This window comes from Gadus macrocephalus, chromosome 13, assembly GCF_031168955.1.
Source record: "Gadus macrocephalus chromosome 13, ASM3116895v1".
Taxonomy (NCBI): domain Eukaryota; kingdom Metazoa; phylum Chordata; class Actinopteri; order Gadiformes; family Gadidae; genus Gadus; species Gadus macrocephalus.
In genome coordinates this window covers 6,880,305-6,900,303 of record NC_082394.1, presented here as the reverse complement: position 1 = coordinate 6,900,303, position 19,999 = coordinate 6,880,305, and the positions used below count along the sequence as shown (strand labels likewise).

The window sequence follows — 19,999 nt, the reverse complement described above, 5'->3', positions numbered from 1 at the left end:
TGTGGGCCATGCTTTTACATTGAAATAAACTACTTAGAATATTTCTTAATAAATATTGAATACCTGTGCAACCATCAGTTTGGCAGTTATTTATTTTATTATTAATTTAAAGCTTAATCGAAATAAAAATATAGACCGTTGCATATTGAAGACAAGTAAATTAGTAAATCGAAGACAATTCAAATATTCCAGATCGAGTATCCCAGCCATTGTAGTATACGCCGTTGTAATAATCTGTGTTGATTTTAATCGAAATGAAGTATCATTAAAAAACTTGGTCAGAGATGCCACGAAGTAGGTGGCAATGCCTTAACCGTATATGTGTTGAAGGCCACAAGGGCCTCTTCCATCCTTGTCAAGGGGAGTGCTAACCTTCTCTCCTTTCATACAACACAACAACGGACGGCAGACGTGTCTTTTTATACACAGGCTAATGGTCATCGTCGTCTTGTTATGGTTGTGCTTCCGGGAACTTTGGACAGGATCATAAAAATAGTAACAACGTTCCACTCTAATTTATACTCGTTCAAGTGATATATGATAGTTATAGATAGTTCTAAATAATGTATAATGTAAAACGATGTTTTTCTTTTGTACTCCCATAATGCACCGCTCACGACCGACCAATCAAAATATTACTGTGGAATCGCATACCGAAAACCTTTTTAAATGTATTCACCCGGCAGTAACCGATTGCCATCATACCTTTTATTTATTGGATTTTAATCTTACAAATTTTTACGGATTAATACCAAACGATTAATGCACAAAATAGTCGCAGATTTGTAAGAACATCTAGTGCCTCATGGTGGCCAGGAGAGAGCAGCAAAATGCAACAAAATAAATGTAATTGATATTGCATTTATCAGACATGGATTTAGATAAAGGGCGCATTGCGTGCCTAATCCCTTTACCCTTAACTCTTTTTTACAGTCCTCACATGTTAGTCACATAAATGTGTAGGCCTATTTGTGACTACACGTGGCTGGTTTCAAACCCCATTGTGTGCTATATCATATTACTTTTAATTAAGCAATATTTCAAGAAATAAATAGTATGCTGCATGTACAACAGCACAGTCGGTTATTCATGCTTGCGGCACAGAGGCCACAGTACATTAGGACCTCTCAAAACATTTAGAAACAGAAACCAATAATCTATTATATAACAGATTGGGACTTCAAATAAAACAAGGACGGAGTAACATCACAATCTATGAAGGTTATATCTAACTTCATGTTGTTACAAATTGAAAAAAGTATATGAATGAAAAAGGCATATTTACTCCTCCAAATTATAACCAATTCATGGATCTTTTAGATCAATTCACTCACATATTAAAAAAAAAAAAATAAAACAACTTTGTGGCAAAACATACTTGTGGAAAATCCCAATTCGTCCCTTTTTAGATCAGCAAGGCAACATAGTTAGTTATATACAAAAATAGTATTCAACACGTATAATAACAAAAAGGTTTTCACCACCATCAGCACCACCACTATTTGGTGGCCCTTTCCTCAGTGTACCAGATTAGGACCTCCCTGGCCTGCCTGCTCAGCCCGAGAGCCGCCAAACCAACGACCCGGCTGCCTCCAGACACTTTGGACTCTACACGAGAGGACAAGCATTTCAGGCATTTTGGATGTACAGTTTAAAGCTGAATTAACCAAGACGTACACATTAAGGTAAGTTTGTGATTTGACCAAAAGGTAGTGAACGTGTAGGGTGCAAGAGACCCACCGCTGTAGTAATACAACATGGCCACTCCTGCCGCTAAACTGAAACAGCTGAGAAAGAACATGGGGCCTGGAAGAGAAAGAGAAAGGAGGATATTTCAACGTCTGTATCTATCTGGTGAACCAGCTGGTTCACAAGAAGTTATTCTGGTTCATAAGAAGATATTCTCTTATTTAGAAGTCTAGACTTCTAAAAGGAATTTAAACTTTGCATTTGTTATCCTATTTTACTAAAAAGTATATATCACGCAGCATCCTACTATTGGCAGAGTATACATTTTTGAAAGGATTTTTCTGTATTTTAACAAAGTCACGTGACCCCATGAACTGATAAACACATTTGGATATAATACAGGTTTTTCTGATGGCAAGTCTTACTTCTTTCATTGAGGTCATATCTCTGTCCGGGAACAGCTCTCTTTTTCAGGGGATCGGAAGAGTCTGGGGATGGAACATGACAAGGATGCAAACATAGAGTTTCACAACCATTTCAGAAAAAAAATAATAAATAATCATGGAACTAGAAGAAAATTCCAGCATAAATCAGCATTGAAATAAAGACATTACAACATTGTCTGGGTATTCCCATTTGTAGCAGGTTGGTCTAGGTTTAGAGTCTAGGCGACTAATGGAATGGGAATAACCTTTGAGACGGAGGCGTGTGGGCAAGCTGTAATAAACTTCTTCCACGTGCAAGTGGAGTGCACGATAAAACTCCTTACAGGCTTCCTCGCCTTTCTCCTGCAGGTGAGTTAGGAGCTCACCAAGGCGCACACAGGTGGGCACATCCAAGTCTCTGAACTAGACCGTTTAAAGAGAGAAAAGTAATTATTTATGCACATATGTCAACAACTGTGTGTCCATTACAAAATCAAACCACAATGTATAAAGTAGACATATACGCTAGGTAGTGTGGGCTGTATTGTTAAATTCAGCATCACCTTGGTGGCCTCCTTGTCGGAGAGGATCTGGGGATATATCCTGTTCAGCTGCAGAATGAGTTTATCTACTAGCTCTGTATCCAATCTTTGGTCTGCTCTGAGGAACCGGCTGTCCTCCAGCAGCTGGTCGTGGAAGCTGTCTGCGGAATGTAAATAGAAAGTACCTTTAGAAGAATGCTTTGTGCATAACGATCCGCATTGTGCCTTTCACCGATACATACATGGATAGCGCGCTAAAAGTACTGAAATAACTCGTTACGTATCGTTTCTACCCAGGCTTCAGATAGCTGCAGATTGCCAACAGAACTACGTGTTGAAAGTTGCAAAATGCTGTCGAACGTTGCATTACCGGAATGAGATCCATGTTCTATTTCGGTTTTCAAGAAGAAACAACTGCAAATACAGCGGATCTAAAAGGCGAATTGTTGCAGCGAGAAAACTTGAGGAAACAACCTTAGGACAGGGAATGCAAGGTTGTATGGGAAAAGTAAAGAAACTGGGAATCGTGGAACTTTTACGTATCGTGAAACAATCGTCCACTTCAAACAAATCAGTAAAATGTTATTCAATGGTATGGAAAACGCAACATGTATTTAAAAACTAAAACACAAACCTCCCATTGCAGAGAATCCCGGACCGTCCTTTGTTAGGCTCCTCCCTCTGAGGTTGTCTACTGACAGGAGTGGCAGACCGGAAATGACAGAGAAAGTTTCTTAACCAATACGCCCTTTCATGTTTTCAGTTCTCATTTTGAACCAGTTTACCACCATTGTTGTTTTGATGCAAATACTTGCATTTATTGCATGCTTCTTGAGATATTCATAATGGATAGCTAAATTCTTAGATGCATTAATAAACACAAAGGCCAGGTCTTGAACAGTGAGATTTATTTATTTGCATTAGTTATAAACTATAACTAAGCAGGGACACCAGCTAAGGCATTTACCATAGCAGCGTGTTACCACAGTTATTGTATGTTGAATATTTCACCAAGCATCAAACCCAAGTCTTCATTGAAACAAAAGGCACCAATACTTGTAACAGTTTGACATTGTATTAAATAAATAAGATACTTGAAAGGTTAAAATAAAAACATATACAACTTAGTTAGGTGAGCAAATGTGAGCGAAAACGTACAATGGTTTAAATGGCACAAACTATTAATAAATTCTTGATATAAATTGCACTTTATAAAAAAAACTGACAAAAAATGGCACTGCATGCTTATGAAGATGCTTTTATCTTCCATAATTGCTTGGCATTGTAGTAGATTTTAACATTGCAGTAAAACAAAAACATTATTAGCATTTCTTTATGACTTAGCATTGATGACGAATATTAACTTAATCACATGACTTTAAATTATAAAGCTTGCATATATAAATATACATTTTGCATTATTCTTTTCCTAAGTCCCATCACACATACTTAACAATACCTTCGAAGAACAATGTGTCTTTAAGGCAAAATACTAAGTGTCTTATTGAACAGAAGCTGGTTAAGACCCTGAAATTGTATTCGCACCCTTGCGTTACATCACATCTGTACTCTTTTCTTCTTCCTGGAAAGAAATAGTCCAAAAAGGCACACCTAAATCAAAGGCTAAAAAGGTAAATAACTGAGAAGGGTGGACATTGAAATCCAAATTAATCCCTTGATTCGTTGTGTCAGAATCTTTCTGGAAGATACCTTTAAAACAGCACAGGTTCCATGGTTCATCAGCCCCGTTCAAAATAAATCAACCATTTCTTTGTACAAAATAAACTTTAAAAAATAAATATGGAAAAGCCATTGTGGTGTTACTTAGATATATTCTTTATCCCCTCCATGTCGCTAGCCAGGGCAGAAATGTTAACAATAAAACACATTGATGCTAATACAAAATAATAATGAACATGAGTATCTCTGAGACAGCCCAAGGCACACAGGACAAAGTGCTTCGTCAGCAAAGTATGAAACGCAGGACATGCAGGTGTGGTGAGCCTCCTTCGGACGCACTAACACGGAGTCGTCGTGTGCTTTAGAAAGGAAGGGAGTACAACATACACCGAGACTGCCGGTCATGCCGCTGGGAGTGAAACGTTTGGAATTGGGGGATTCAGGGGGGGGGGGTTCATTTACATTTACAGGTGTGCTACAATGACAAGCACGAGCGCAGCGACCGGGTGAGAGGGGCTAACTCCGGCGTAGCCCCCCCCCCCCCCCCCCCCCCCCTCTCTGACATGTGTCTTGACCACTGCCTTTGTCTTTACCTCCAGGTTACATCCCCGCAGACACCATGGGCGTGGGCATGTTCGACACACACACACACACACACACACACACACACACGCACACGCGCGCCCGCTGACGCCGGACCTCCATAGTGACGTTGGCCCTTCAAGTCATTTACTGCAAACGGGAGAGATGAAACAACAAGACAAGGTCAACCGAGTCATCCATCCGCCCGTCTGGGAGGAGAAGTTGAATGAGTGTGGAGGTGGGTGATGCATTAGTGGGATGGAGCTTACGAGGTGGTTAGGTGTGCAGTGGTGGGGTCTGCAGGGGGGGGGGCGGGGAGACTCACGACGCCCCGAAGCCACCGTGCACGGTTCTCTTAAAGAGGGGGTGACGAGGTGTCCCGAGTGAAGTGAGGAATGAAATGTTAAACAAAGTGACAAAGGGGGGAAAAAAAAATAAATGTAGATGAGCTCCAGCAGCTGTGGCTCTCATGGGAGGGATCATAACTGGCTTGACGTTGGATTTTCACAGCGCCACACACTTGGAGCAAGTCATGTGGCAGGTTGCCTTGATGCTTTTGACAGCGGTTGCCAATGGCAACTGTAGCCGTTGACAACACCGATGCATTACAAAGACGGAGACATTCCATAGGATGATTGAGTCAAGGCGCGTTTCTCTTTGCATGCGAGAAGCTGAAACGACTAAGTATCTATTGGCATTCCGATAACACACTACAACGCCATTGATTAATTTCAAGTTTTGCAGCAAAATGCAAAATAGAACTGTGTAAAAGTCCCTGATTAACAACAAATGCTTGGTTCCTCGGTAGACTCAAACTAGCTTTTGCTCCAATGACAATCCACCGTCTTAAACGACAGAAAAGCTTTGTTGAACTTCCTGTGAATAACATTAAAGTCACGTGACACCATGGAACAGTGTGTGACTCAGCCCCTTGAGTCCCATTCACTGGAAACATTACGCTGGCACTTTGATTGGAATCGAGAACTACTCTATACTGAAGAAAATCTAAATCTCAATAATATTACAGCAATAATGTCATAATGTAAATTCTATCCAAAAGGAAAACCATTTTGTCCTGTATGTTTTGGGTTCAGGATTCTGCCTGGACCTTAACTAAATATTAGTTAATTAGTAATAAAACAATAAGCAACATCCGTTTAGATCGTCTAGCAGCCAGCCACAGGCAGTAAATACCATCGGGGATCTAAGCGCTCATTCCCATGCCAACAGTTGGGGTCTGAATCGTGCAAAACTCATCCATGTCTTTTCAAGTAACAAAAAAAAAAAAGAAAAGAAAATGAAAAAAATGCATATCAACCCAAGCATGTTGATGATGAAACGGGGGCGACAGGCTGATGCAGGGATGGCCCCGACCGGACCAGCGGAGTAAGGAAGAGCGCAGAACAGGAACCATGCCGATGCCGATGTTAGTCGCTAAAGCCTGCGGTGGTGGCGGCGGCGGCGTGCGCGGGCCTTCGACTTACACGGTGGCTCGCCGGCGCCCCCTTCCCCTTGGGCTTGCTCCTGACGGCGGCGGCGGCGGGGCCGATGCCGGCGGCCGTGCGGCGGGCCTGCTCGTGGTCGAACTCCAGGTCCTCCAGCCGCTGCGTGAGGGCCAGCTTCTGCTGGATGGCCATGCGCAGCAGGGAGTTGAGGGTCTTCTTCTCGTCCTCGGCCGCTGTCAGCTGCCGCTGCATGTCGTCCAGCTGGGTCACGTACTCGTCACACCTGAGAGGCACGGGGAGGGGAGGGAGGGAGGGAGGGAGGGAGGGAGGGGAGGGGAGGTAACGGAGGGAAAGGGTAACGGTCGTCACAGCAGTGGAGAGCGGGTGGATGTAGTGTAGCGGCCGGGGGTGTTTGACGCGCGGACAAGAGGCACCGAGTTGGAGCCCGGATGTTGATTACGGGTGGTGGGGGGGGGGGGGGGGGGAAGTAAATTGATTCACAGTGGGGAGTATGAAGCCGTTTGTAACTTCCAAAAATAAATACAACAATTTAAATAATTTCCTCTTACGTTAGGTTTGCTTGTGGGTTTACATTACACGCAGCGTTGACATTATAGTGATCGGTTGATAACTTTTTCAAATATATAAACGACAGTGTTACACACATTGTGATCTGCTTTCATGCCATCATTTGCCACACCGCCTTTCAAACTAGCCCCACTCTGTACTGAACCTGCTCCATGTTGACCTCTACATGTTATAACTGTCCATGGCTCTGGATAAGAGTAGTTGCTAAATGAATAAATAGTAAGTTACCCTCCATGGCCAGCAGGTGGTAGGATTAACACAGCAGACTTCTTGTCCACCCTCCCCACCCCCCCAGCCTGCAATTGCCAGATGCAGGGATGATGACTTTGCCAGCCCTCTGACTCCAGCTATTATTACATCAGACATTTCCCACAATGCTCTGCTCCTCTCACATATGCAGAAGTTCTTTTGCTTTTTTTTGTGCCGACCTAAATTTAGACACGTAAACCAATCCTAATTCGCTCCTCGAATAATCGACAATTATTCTAAATAGGAATAACATGACTCCTAAGCGAACAATTCATATTCATATGAATATTTATATGAATATGAATGCACATGTGAAGAATACAAAACAAAGCAGTGTACTGGCTAGGGCGGCTCCTGCATCTGCACTAACTTGCTCAAGCGTGTCCTAAACGCCTAAATATTTAAAAGGCTTGTTAAAAAAAAAAAGGAAAGAAGAAAGCGTACCTCGTCGCAAACATGGCGCGCAGCGAGGAGAAGGTGGCGGCGTCTTCCTTCAGCGCCTTGAGCTCGTTGCGGAGCTTCATCATGTTCTCCGTCACCATGACCTTCTCGTTGTCGTACTTGCTCTTCAGGTTTCCCAGCGCCACCTCAGCTGTCTGCGGGCGGACGGCAGCTTGTTAGCACTCACTGAAGCCTTGATCGCTATTTCAGAGACCGTTCACACGGTATATTTGTAGACGGGGGGGCCTCCTCACGTTGTACAGGACTACAGCTGGGCCGAGCACGTGCATTATACTAACTTGTTCGCAAGGCCACCCACCCATTCAACCATCAAACCGAAACATGTCGTATCATGCTTTGGTTCCGACTGCTATCCCCCACCCCCGCATTGAGTCATACAATCCCTTTTACTACACTCTCACGATCACACCCCACCAACAACAAACACCCCAAGTTGACGTTAGAACCCTCAACGCGACTGACATGCTTGTTGGCCTTGAGGACCGTCCGCAGCGTGGCGATCTGCTCCCTCTTGGTGCTCAGCAGCGACTTGAGCTTCAGGATGTCCCCCATCCAGGCGTCCCTGTCCTGGTCCCCCACGCCGTTCATCTCTGCGCTGGCCAGCCGCTGGCGCGACAGCTCCGTGGTGCGGTCCACCGCCTGCTGCAGGTGGCGGATCTGGTCGCGGATGATGGTCACCAGGTTGTAGATGTTCATGGGCTCGGGCCGGTGGGCGTGGCTAGGCGGCGGCGGCGGCGCGGGGACGGGGCACACCGCGGCGGCGGTACCGTTAGCCTCGGGCGCGGCGGTGGTGGTGGTGGTGGCGGTGGCGGTGTGGGCGGGGTCGTTCTCGGGGATCAGCCCCCTGGTGAGCAGCACGGGGGCCCAGTGCTGCTCCTTGCCCTCGGCGGCGGCGAGCCCACGCACGCTGGCCAGGCCCTCGCGGTAGTAGTCCAGCATGACGCGGTTGGGCATCTCGTTGTTGCACATGCACACGTGGTTGTACAGGTTGGCCAGCTCCTCGCTGAAGGCCACCAGCTCGTCCTGCGCCACGTTCAGGCTGCCCAGGGACTCGCCGGCCGCCGCGCTGACCAGACGCAGCTCCTTCTCCAGCCGCAGCACCTCCTCGCGGTCGGCGCGGCTGCTCTTCTCCAGGGCGGCCAGGCCGCCGCTCAGCTCCCGCACCTCCGCCGCCAGCCGGGCGCGCTCCTCCTCGTAGCGGCCGCGGCACGCCTGGTACTCGGCCGTGAGCGTCTTCAGCTCCTGCCGCAGCTCGCCCGTCTCCGACACCGCCAGCGTGTACTTGCACTGCAGGATCTCGGGCCCGTTGATGTCCAGCTCGTAGTAGTCGCCGTCGCCGGCCTCGCGGCTGTCGCGCTCCTTCTCGCTGTCCAGGGCCGAGTGGCGCTCCTTGGTGGCCTGCAGCTTGCGCATGGCCACCAGGTTCTCCGTGAGCCGGCCCACCGTCTCCTGCTGGTCCGACAGGGTGCCGTGGGCGTGCTCCAGCTGCTTCTGCAGGTCCTGGAGGGAGCCGAGCAGGGACATCTTCTCCCGCTCCACCTGAGGGAACAGCGGTCTGTTAGTGAGGATGAACACGCGTTCACACTGACGGGGACGCGTCTCTGCTGATGAGTAATAATGCAATACTCCTATTCCATAAATTACTTATTGGTTATAACTGTTGGCAAACAATTAGTCAACATAATAAAGCAACATGCAGTAATGGAATAATTGAATAAATAGGAATCATTAACACCACTCTTTGAACCTATTGCACACAATCAGATCAGAGTGCGTGACTCTCCAAAAGAGTCTTTCCCTCGTTCACCAAAACACTCCATCTAGTGATCCATCTCGTGTCTCGTGTCAACAGGGGCAGCTCCATGTCCCGTTGTGTGCCGCTGTACCTGCACGAGCCGCAGTGTGCTGCCCGTACCTGCATGAGCTGCTGCTTCAGCTTCTGGATCTCCGAGATGTTGAGCTCGCTCAGCAGGTCGTCCACCAGGCTGGGCGCCGGCTTCATCAACTCCCCCTTCTTCCTCGGCGTCGACATAGACAGCGACGCCAGGCCGTTCTCCAGGCCCCGGAGCAGGTCGCGGCCGTCCCCCTCGCCGCCGAACGGGTCGTCGGCCAGCTTGAGGTTGTCCACGGACACGTTGCAGGAGCCCTGGTAGAGGGAGTCGCCGATGGTCATGTAGTGGGAGAGCTCCTTGCGCAGCGAGGCCTTCTGCTCGCGCTCCGTCTTCACCGTCTCCAGGGCCTCGGCCAGCTGGCGCTCGGCGATCTCCCGCAGACGCACGGCCTCCTCCAGCTGGCTCTGCAGGCACTGGGAGTCCTCCTCCAGCCGCCGGATCTCGTGCTTCAGGCCCTCGAACTCCACCTGGATCGGGGGGCGACACACACGGCCATGGGAGTTAGAGCTGGCTCAAAGTGTCACAGTTTAATTGTAAATCTAACTCTTTTTGTTCCTTAAAATGTTTACTTGTGATACTACTCTGTATGTCAATGATGGCACCGTTTGCACTCCTAACCCTTCCTGGAAGGAAGGATCCCAGACACCTCTCAAGATTTCTTCCTTGATACACAAGGGAGGATCTTTTCTGCCATTTTGGTGGGCTAGGGTTAGGGGGCAATTTAAATCTATGGTTTGTAAAGCCCTTTGAGACTGTAACTGTGATGTAGGGCTGTACAAATAAAATTGACTTGACTTGAGTTTCCGTCATCTAGTACCATTTACTGTCAAAGTAAGCCTTGAAGAGACTGGGGTTGGGTTGGGAGTTTTCTTAGTCTAGATACCACTGAACCCAACCTTCTGCCCATTCCATAAGAAGAGCTAGTGTGTGTGTGTGTGTGTGTGTGTGTGTGTGTGTGTGTGTGTGTGTGTGTGTGTGTGTGTGTGTGTGTGTGTGTGTGTGTGTGTGTGTGTGTGTTATGAAAACAAAATGAAACAAAATTATATGAAACATAAATGCGCTTTCCTTAGCAAAACATTCTCATGACAGGCAGGCCAGTGCAGACCTTTTTAATTCACCAATGAGATATTGATGGTGTATCCGGGAACACAAAATAAAAGACCTTCGGTTACTGGAACTCTTGATGTGTAAGAAGTATAAAGTGTCTATTGATTATATTAGTGTTATTAGAAATGTCTTTAATATTAGTCAATATAAAAAGGACATTTCTGCACTGTTCTGAAGATATCCTCGCTGCATTTAGACATGCCGGGTAGTTTTGCTCATAGATTAGATGGGGATTCGGTTAGGAGATTAGATGTCCAACTTTGTCGTTTCATAACTTTCTTTTTATTTTAACAAACAAGGGCAAAGAAAACATTTTTAGTACAACATGAGGAGGGCATAAGCAAGAAAGTCTATTTGCTCTATCGCAGAATGCTATCGTAAATAGGAACTGATATATTCTCTTATTGCATAAACTATATGTAGCCATACAAAATTAAGGAAGGAACAATATATCATACTTTAAAAAAATCTGAATATGACCAACCGCTACTGATTTTCACATCCCATAACGTCAGTCATTTCACATCTCCATGACTGACGTCATGGAGAATTTTGTGTTCATTTATCACAGTCAGTAACAAATGACTGGAAGTGTTCCTGATTCACACTGACTAAATATCTGCCAATGAAACACATGGCTTTAAATATCCCTTTTAAGGTATGAGACATTGCCAGAATCAGAATCAGAATCTCTTTGTCATTGCACAAAGTGCAACGAAATTGGGGATATCTAATCATTGTGATATCTAATGGATATTTGTCTAATATTCAAGTAGTAGTTATAAAGAAGGTATCCCTGGAACTAGGCGGCATTGTCAATCCCAAATGCCAATCCCATATTCGTTTACGAATAATATAATTCATACATGACAGCCCGAAAACCTCAATATTAACCATTTACATTCATACATTTTTGAGACCCATAATGTGGCTCGGATGGGCATTTTGCTAGAGGCATTTTTCATATTCTTTTTTTGTTAGACATCTTATCAAATTCTGTCTAACAAGTTATTAATCAACAGCTCCTCCTCTTAGAACAGAGCGAGGACCACTTCCCACACTAGGGATCCCAGATGATACCCTCCTCATGCCCGGCTCCGGGCTAGGTAAAGGGTGGACCTGCCGTGTCTCACCTGGCTCTGCCTCAGCACCGACACCTGCTTCTGCAGGGAGATGTTCTCGTCCTCCAGCTCGCTGTAGTCCTGCAGCAACCGGACCTCTCGCATCTTGTACTCCCTGATGTCATCGCGCATCTGAATGCGCTGCAGCTCCACTTGCTCAGAGCTCTACACACACACACACGCAGGCAGGCACACACACACACACACACACACACACACACACACACACACACACACACACCAATAAATGAGACAGCAATGAATGTACAGGTGAGGCATGAAATTGGCAACTGATACCAGCGACCTTAGCAGTTGTATACTGTACACATTTCCCTGGCCAATTCGACCCACTTCAGAGAGTAGGTGGCAGAGGCTTCTTTTCAGGCAGCAATCTTCCCCACAGCGCTTAGTATTGGCATATTTGTTCATTCCTGATGATGAATGTTAACCATCACCAGGTGCCCCCGCTTGCAAAATGCGTACCTCTGTTCATCACACCCCTGCCAAGCACTATGCTCAAGGCACTGGCAAGAGAACTGCACAACCTCTGATCCCTACAGCCGCCCACTGCTCCTCCACAGACTACCCAGGGATAACTCCACATCAGAGGCGTCCCCACGGCGCAGGGAGACACTACGAGGAAGGCTCACATCTTTAGCCTCGAGCGCGACGGAAACCAGCCGGTCGTTCTCGGCCTGCGTGCTGGCCACCGAGGCCTTGGCCTGCCGGAGGTCGTTCTGCAGCTCCAGGACCTTCTGCTGGTACTGGGCCTCCTTGCTGGCGGACTCCAGCATGAGGGATTCTTCCCGGCTCTCCCCATCCGCCGCCACCTTCCTGTGGGTGTGGTGCGCCTGTCCGAAGGCCTGGAGGGGGGGGGGGGGGGGGGGGGGGGGGGGAGAGGAACACACAGGTTCGATTTATGTTTGGATTGAAATCGATTGATCGTTGGATGATGGTATTATGTGACGATACAGAGGCACAAATGTTAACGTTGTTGTTTTGAAGAAGTAAAGTTTATCTTGAATCTGTAAAACTCAACCACTTCCCTTTTTTGGTTTTATTTATTGTTGCCTTGACGGAATACATATGTCTAGTATTTGAATCCTCTTTTGAGAGTTTAGATGGGTGTAAGAGATTACACATGACATAATCCGTCGACTCATTGACACAGTAGCGTCAATGTGACAGAGTTCTTTAGTTACTTTGTGCTGTACCATTCACCCAGCAGGAAGATATTAATGGGCATCTATGATGTCATTCTAATGGCCGTATGGCCCCTGGGCCCATATAATAGCAGCATGCGATGTAGCTAGCACATGGCTAACACATTTGACAAATAGGGAAGAATGAAGACTGTGCATTTCCACAGCTAGCGGTCCTTAATAATACCCATGCAACCCAGTGAGTCTCTGTTCCGACTGGTGGTGGTTATGTAACATATTTGGTCTCTTAAGGCCTTGAAGCCACCAACAATTCGACAGATCCTGCCAATACATCTCTCAATTCCTGCCCTTCAGCCTTTCCTTTTCAGGATATGCCAAAAGAGAGCATGAAAAGCATAGTATCGAGTAGGAGACACTGATTGGTTGGGGGTTTAATTTTCATGGAAGACTCAAGACATCCGACTGACATGGAAGGGCTTAGTCAGCATTAGATACTTGGAAGGTGACTCATGGAGGAAGCGTTTGATACAATCATGAATCAGTGACAAACCCTCGACAACTACAACTGCAAAGTCAGAGGAACCACAGCTGACAGGTTCAATCAGACAGAGGAACACAAACAGCCAAAAGTCTCAGTTCAGTCACATGAGCCATTTACATAATGTTGGCTTCACAGTAAGACGTCTACATATTAAGGCTCTGGGTTTCACTGGCTGGTAGAAGTAAACAGTGGAAAATAACACATAATGAGCAGCAGATGTGTCAGAACTGGTGATCAGTCGTGTTTGTCTCAGAGAAATCCAATTTCGATTTTAAACCTTACCATAAATGTGTACGATATACATGTCCTGAACATAGAGAATGTACGGACTGAGCGGGTTAGTGAGGCTGAAGTACCATATTTGCAATAACACTCATGCTGCATGGTTCAAACAACCACATGTGTGAGGCTGAACCACGTCTAGACAGGTAATACTATTGTTTATAATAGCGTCAAATGATACAATTATAATAAGCCAAAACGGGATACACCAAATAATATAGCATTTAAGCCAATCGTTTTGGAATAGTGATCAGTTTCCATGCCCTCAAACACAGATTAAACCGCTTCCATTGAAGGAAAGCAAAGTGTACTACCCTCAATCTTCTCTCAAAGTAGGGGCTACAAGCATGGTAGCTGTCAGGGTCCAGACAGGAAGTATTGCAGACCACCAGATGGGACTTCCATCATGGCTGACACCGTCTATGGTCATTGCATACTAGTAAACATTTTTTGTGCAAAGAATGGGATTCCTTTTCTTTTTACTGTGTGTGTGTGTGTGTGTGTGTGTGTGTGTGTGTGTGTGTGTGTGTGTGTGTGTGTGTGTGTGTGTGTGTGTGTGTGTGTGTGTGTGTGTGTGTGTGTGTGTGTGTGTGTGTGTGTGTGTGTGTGTGTGTGTTGCACCATGACTGCAAAACACTACATTATTCAACCTGCTCTAACAGAGTAAGATAGTCCCAGACATAGGACTGTCTGGCTCAGGTTTGACGTCTGTCAGAGGGCTGTTCCAGAGATACAGCGCCGTGGCATTAGATAGCAGAAAGAAAACGGGGATGAGTAGTAAAGTAGAAGCTGTATGACAATACCGTGATGGGTTATTCAATTGCATATCAGGTGGTTACTTAAAAGGTGATTTGATAGGGTTGATAAAGATGTAACTTAATAGTATAAGGAGGTAAGCTCCAGCCAAGGTCAGACAACACGTCGGTTTGTGTGGAGCGGGAGCAGATGGGCTTGGGGACTTCCTCCATAAACAAACGAGTGTTTGTCAGCTAACTTGAACAATATGGGCCTGGTTTACAGTTTATTTTGGTACGGATCACTTGGCCATTTTTAATTACACTGTTATAAATCACGTTGGATCACTGCTGACTATATGACAGCTCACAGCGACCCGGCAGACAAACTTATTTTAAGTTCATAATGTGTCTCGATCGACAGGGTTGTTTGAATTAACAAGAACCCATGTACATTCATCTTTTCCATCCATCGGGGATCGGTTACCTCCTTTAGGTGGTCCAGTTCTTGTCGAACTGTTTCGAACTCGGTCTCCAACTCGTCATATCGCTGTTTGAGCTGTTGTTTCTCCTCGAGCACCGCCAGGCCGTACTCCGCAGCTTGGATCTTCTCATGGGTGGTTTCCCGCAACTCCCGGGAAAGACGTTCGATCTCCACATGGGCCCACTGGGGTCCGGCTTCCTTAACCAGGGTCGCCTCCGGATATTCCTGATCCTTCGTGGACATCTTGGTCGGTCTGGGGTGTACAAACTACACACAATACCCCTGGACCCAGCCCACGAAGAACTGCAACAAATCTACAATGGGAATCGATTCCCTTTGTGTTTAAACGACATGGTTGTTGCTTTACCTCTGAGATGCCTCCGCCCAATGGCGCAAAATACATCAAGACATACTCCGAGAGAGCACGCTTACATTCTCGACTATCTTATTAGTGCATGCAGATCATTGGAATTTTTTTGGGCTCTCCGTGAGTCTGGGAAGGAAACTAAGTTGAGATCATCGGTTGGCTACCAGCACGCTGGTTCACAACCCTGTATGCGGCAGTGGAAATGTAGTTCTTACACTCTGACATTACAAAGGACGTGTACGTCAATTTCTACAATCGTACGCCAATGACCACAATGCCTTGCGACCTTTTTCGAATTCTCCTGGAGGAGTTTCCCAGCCAAACCCCCGAACTGCATTCGAGGCAGTGCTGCCACCTAGGGATAGCTCTGAGAATTGAAATACCAACACTAAAAATGTTTTCTGGGAAGAAAGTTAATTTTTTTATGACGTGTCAATGCAGGGTTTGCATAGAATACTTATATTTTCCTTGTCAGCTATATGGGAAGTTTTCATGAGGCTGTCAAATAAATGTTTGTATTGTTTCATATTCTGTGTAGTGTGCTATGGGATCTTTCATTTATCAAAACCATTGTTTTAAAGGTCACAACATTTTACCTCAGAATTGTCACATGAAAAATTATAAACTTTAACCTTGAATATGGCTGTAGCCTACTTTGTCAAAAAATAATTATTCCCACAAAAATGGCTTTCGAAACACATCCCTGACATTGAAATATTCATCTTATTTTTTTGAGATCATATTTCGATATTATGTTCCATTTTTCTATACTTCTTACCTGACTGAAATAGTAACCTACACAAATATATCGCACTTCTACCAGGCAATCTGCCTCATAAAGATATTACTGGGTCTGCTCATTTATCATCAGAAACAAGTGATTATCATCATGAAATGAGTCATATTAGGTTACGTATGAGAAACCACTGACCAATGAAGAAGCCAATACACGGTAATCTCCCTTTAGAGAATGTGGACATATTCGTCAGCATAAATATGTAACATCAAAACATTCTTAAAATCAAATGTAGAAGGCTTTATTACATGAAAGCAAGGTACAGACAACATCTCACTCAAAACAAGGTGTTATTGTGCCAGATAGCTGTGATGAATAAAACCATCCTCCCCCTATGACTTTGTCACCAACTACCATACAAACGTCATAACTGAAGGGTCAAACTGAATAGGTTGTACGACAGATCTGAGTCGAATGGTTTGTTTATTTGAAACGTAATAAAACAGTTTTAGAAATGACAGCAGATATTTGCTAACTAAAGGGTTAACCGGTAAGTATGGGCAGTGGGCTTTGAAATATGGGTTGAACAGGATAGATTTGTATGGCTACATCTACATTTGACTTTTTATTTTCAAGACTAAATTCTACAAACATCGATTCCATTTCATTCCGAGAGACAGCAGTCATGTAACATTAGATGCATGATGATCTAATGGATGACGATAGGCCCCACCTTGACCTAAGAGTATTATAAAAGTTATAAAACAGATTCCAGTAAGGTGGCATGATCAAAATCTTAAAATCCCATTCAATGAGTACAGTAAATATGTTGAGCCAATACTTCAGCTGAGCAGAACCTGAAATGGTGGAGATGAATGACAAAAAACAGGGATGAGAAATATTGGAAACAGGCAGTGCTCTGTGTGTAGTGGAAGAAAAGTGGACCGGATAAAAGAAAGTGGACTGTGGAACACATCAAAAGTTGTACGACACAAACTCACATTACATTAGATTAACACGTAGTTGGGCATTCACAGGCGTGTACGGCCCCTGAGAGATAGGGCCCCTTGTGTGTGAATTGAAGACACACACCCTGTGTGTGGTTGAAGTGTGGGGGGGGGGGAGGCAATGGCGATGGCGATGGTGGAGATCGCGGACGGGGACGGGACGGGACGGTGGGGGGGTGAGAGAGTTACTTGGCGTTGGCAGAGTTGTTCAGCATCTTGCGGATGGCCAGGACGATGGCGTCGCGGTCGATGCCGTAGAGCTTGAGCAGCTCGTGGGGCTTGCCGCTGCGGGGGGTGTGGGACACCGCCAGGCGCTGCAGGCTGAAGTTGGACTCGTTGACCACCGCTGCGGCCACGGCCTCGCCGAGACCCCCTGTAAAGGGAGAGTACACAAGGGAAATACACCTGTCTTCGTGAGGTAGTGGACCCATCTGAGGGGTGAGGACTACGGAATTGCGCTTACCAAACCCCGAACATCATTTGTAACCTCAAAAAGCAAAGGGAGATACACAGAACGGTAACCACGGAGTCCAAACAATAGGTTTCTAGTGAAACACATCCAGTGTGTCGCCCTCGGGTTGCGTTAGGGTCAGTCCGTCTGGAAGAAGCTTCAGCGGTAGGGAGAATATCCTGCCAGACATCCGAGTGGTTGCAGATGCGAGGCATCCTAGGTCCAGCAGCCTGTGCTCCAACCCATCATATCACATGACACGGGGCTGGCCACGGCCGCCAGTGTTATCTAGGTCACTGCGAGCCCCGCGGGCGCATGCTTAGCTAAGGAAATCTGACAGCGCTCTGCAAGTCCGGCCCTCAGCCACTCAGCGACCCTCCGTGCTGCACTAAAAGCACCCCCTCCATGCCGGCTCAAATGCCCAAGGACCTCTGCGTGGCCAATGACTGGATGCCATCGGATCGCTCCTCAGCAATGCAGCGGCCATACACACACGCCACCACAACTCATGTTGCCTTATGGACCAATGAGAAGACCCTTAGTGCTGCAGGGGCCGTACAGCCGGGCTCTTGGTTGCCAGAAGAGCAGTTGTCTGCCCTCCATGCCAAGATGTTAGTGTTCTGTAACATATTCCCGAGGCCCGTACCTTCGTAGTAGTGGTCCTCCACGGTGATGATGCGGCCCTTGGTGGCGCGGGTGTGGTCGATGATGGTTTTGGCGTCCAGGGGTTTGATGGTGAAGGGGTCGATCACCCTGACATAGATCCTCTCTGGAGAGCGATTTAGTACAACGGGAAAGTCGCAAAGGAGGACAGAAAACGTACGGAAGATTAGAATGTCGTTGGACATTGAATGTTTGGCCTACATTCATCTGCCGAGGACGGACGGTTGATCAGAGTTTAAATGCGTCGTTGTTGGCCATGCTGTACCTTTCTTCAGGTGTTCGGCTGCAGCCAGTGCTTCATGCAGGGTGACCCCAGCAGCCACCACAGTGACCTGGTCGTCCTTGCTCTGGTACACCACCTGGGGAGACGGACCAGCACAGTTGCAGTCACATAACCATTATCCATCACATAACCATTATCCATCATGATGTGGGAAGTGTGTGTCCCAACATATTGATAAAAGAAATGACCCACCTTGGACTGTCCAACATGGAAGTCCTCATTGCTGTTGTAAATGATGGGATTCTCTGGACGGCTGGTTCGGATGTAGCAGACTCCCTTTATGCATAGATACACAATTTTCCATGTTGTTATTCTTCTTCTGGATGAACGCGTGTGTTACGTCTGAAAGTGTGTGGGTGTTCGGGGGTTTGTCATCTGGCGCACCTTAGTGATGGCAGCCAACTCCACTGCCTTCTCAGTGGACACAGCGTCACTGGGGTAGAACACGGTGGCTGTGGGGAGAGCCCTGAACATGGACATATCCTCAAGTCCCATCTGGGATGGGCCATCCTCTCCTGAAACACACACACATTTACAACAATCAACAATCAATACAGAACCTAAAGCATCCATGGCAATGGATTGTGTTATCTACTATTAGAAGGATCAGTCGTGCAAAGTGTGTCAAAACAGGGTAGGAGGACAGACAGAGTGGCATGCAGAGTACCTTTTACCAACAGGGTTCCAAGGGTGACAGCCTCCAGGACAGACGGGAAAGGTGAAAGAGGGAAGGGCGGAGGGCTAAGGGTGTGAGGGGTGAGGAGAAGACACAGGTATTAACAGGAAAAGGATTGAAAACATCCACACCAACAGAGGGAGCAGTTCAGTGGGGTTCAGCTGTGTTTAACTACAAGGTCTGGAGGTGCTGAGGCTCTAACAGTCAGAGGGTGTGGGAAGTGGAAAAAAGGTGTTGAGTTGGGGGGAAAAGTCTGGGACAGCACGTTTGTTGTTCTTGGGACCAACCAGTAGAGACGCCGCAGTGTGAGCCACACAGGTTGATGTTGCTCTCTGAGATGGCGGCCATGCGAAGCTGGTCGTAGGCCCTGGTGAAGAAGGAGGCCAGGGTGCTGGCGAACACAATGTTGCGGTCCCGGGCCGCACAGCCCATGGCAACACTGACCTGGGGGGGGGGGGGGGGAGAGGGGAAACGAGGGGGAAGAGCGTATTTCAGGGCTCTGGAGTCCTATAGATGTTGAATCAGCAACATACTTCCCCTAACGCATCATTTCCTGTTTCCTGTCCCCAATCCCCCTGTCTCTTTTTCTAGATCTGTTTAAAGCTCCAGGGTGCCTGAGGGGGGAACAATGCCTTTTATTCTGCCCTTCCAGAGGCTAAAACGATCCATGGCACATCGTGGCTGGCAGTTGAACTGTGGGTGACGCGAAAATGTAATAACTGTATATTATCCTCAATACATTGGTCCTATTCTGTTCTCAGCTTAACCGCTGTGACTTCTGAATACACAAAAAAATCGTTAAGTTGCGAAATCCACTTAGTTTATCACGC

The 19,999-nt window shown here is 46.5% G+C and overlaps 3 protein-coding genes and 1 non-coding gene across 9 annotated transcripts in view; all 4 read right to left on the bottom strand.

Annotated features, from left to right (window-relative positions):
* Positions 1-74: 74 nt before the first annotated feature.
* Positions 75-3,399, bottom strand: card19 (caspase recruitment domain family, member 19). Its single transcript, XM_060070348.1, has 6 exons — positions 3,291-3,399; positions 2,678-2,817; positions 2,381-2,537; positions 2,115-2,177; positions 1,741-1,806; positions 75-1,608 (listed from the first exon to the last, which is right to left on the bottom strand). Exons 1-6 carry the CDS (start codon positions 3,295-3,297, stop codon positions 1,499-1,501), a joined length of 543 nt encoding a protein of 180 aa, XP_059926331.1. The 5' UTR covers positions 3,298-3,399; the 3' UTR covers positions 75-1,498.
* Positions 267-394, bottom strand: LOC132471326 (U6atac minor spliceosomal RNA). Its single transcript, XR_009528842.1, has one exon. It is a non-coding gene; the product is annotated as a U6atac minor spliceosomal RNA (small nuclear RNA).
* A 148-nt stretch (positions 3,400-3,547) lies between the features above and the next one.
* On the bottom strand, positions 3,548-15,576 carry LOC132471223 (protein bicaudal D homolog 2-like). 5 transcript variants are annotated; one of them, XR_009528800.1, is made up of 9 exons: positions 14,990-15,576; positions 12,433-12,645; positions 11,795-11,947; positions 9,578-10,021; positions 8,125-9,201; positions 7,645-7,796; positions 6,403-6,646; positions 5,188-5,272; positions 3,548-5,068 (listed from the first exon to the last, which is right to left on the bottom strand). XR_009528800.1 is itself a non-coding variant. In XM_060070345.1 (8 exons), exons 1-8 carry the CDS (start codon positions 15,227-15,229, stop codon positions 5,240-5,242), a joined length of 2,556 nt encoding a protein of 851 aa, XP_059926328.1. In that variant the 5' UTR covers positions 15,230-15,576; the 3' UTR covers positions 3,548-5,239. The 5 variants fall into 5 exon arrangements, 3 of the variants coding, with proteins under 3 accessions (XP_059926328.1, XP_059926330.1, XP_059926327.1); XR_009528799.1 differs by having other exon boundaries at positions 5,188-6,646; XM_060070345.1 differs by having other exon boundaries at positions 3,548-5,272.
* A 789-nt stretch (positions 15,577-16,365) lies between these two features.
* The window catches only part of tkta (transketolase a), a 10,120-nt gene continuing 6,486 nt past the window's right edge, over positions 16,366-19,999 (bottom strand). For both annotated transcript variants that reach the window (XM_060069566.1, XM_060069567.1), the window contains exons 9-14: positions 19,457-19,613; positions 18,878-19,008; positions 18,686-18,769; positions 18,476-18,569; positions 18,194-18,316; positions 16,366-17,469 (exon numbers count right to left, since the gene is read on the bottom strand). In XM_060069566.1, coding sequence (XP_059925549.1) covers positions 17,282-17,469; positions 18,194-18,316; positions 18,476-18,569; positions 18,686-18,769; positions 18,878-19,008; positions 19,457-19,613 — 777 coding nt within the window. In that variant the 3' untranslated portion in view covers positions 16,366-17,281. The remainder of the gene's footprint in view (positions 17,470-18,193; positions 18,317-18,475; positions 18,570-18,685; positions 18,770-18,877; positions 19,009-19,456; positions 19,614-19,999) is intronic.

Bases quoted from the DNA above. Each gene is read 5' to 3' on its own strand.
- LOC132471223 (XM_060070344.1), bottom strand. From the start codon at position 15,229: ATGTCCACGAAGGATCAGGAATATCCGGAGGCGACCCTGGTTAAGGAA. The intron at 10,022-11,794 runs GTGAGACACGGC...CCCCCGATCCAG, and splicing joins CGGTGCTGAGGCAGAGCCAG to GTGGAGTTCGAGGGCCTGAA. The intron at 6,647-7,644 runs GTACGCTTTCTT...CGTGCCTCTCAG, and splicing joins CGCGCCATGTTTGCGACGAG to GTGTGACGAGTACGTGACCC.
- card19 (XM_060070348.1), bottom strand. The intron at 2,178-2,380 runs GTTATTCCCATT...TTCCATCCCCAG, and splicing joins CACACGCCTCCGTCTCAAAG to ACTCTTCCGATCCCCTGAAA. The intron at 1,807-2,114 runs GTAAGACTTGCC...TTTCTCTTCCAG, and splicing joins ATATGACCTCAATGAAAGAA to GCCCCATGTTCTTTCTCAGC.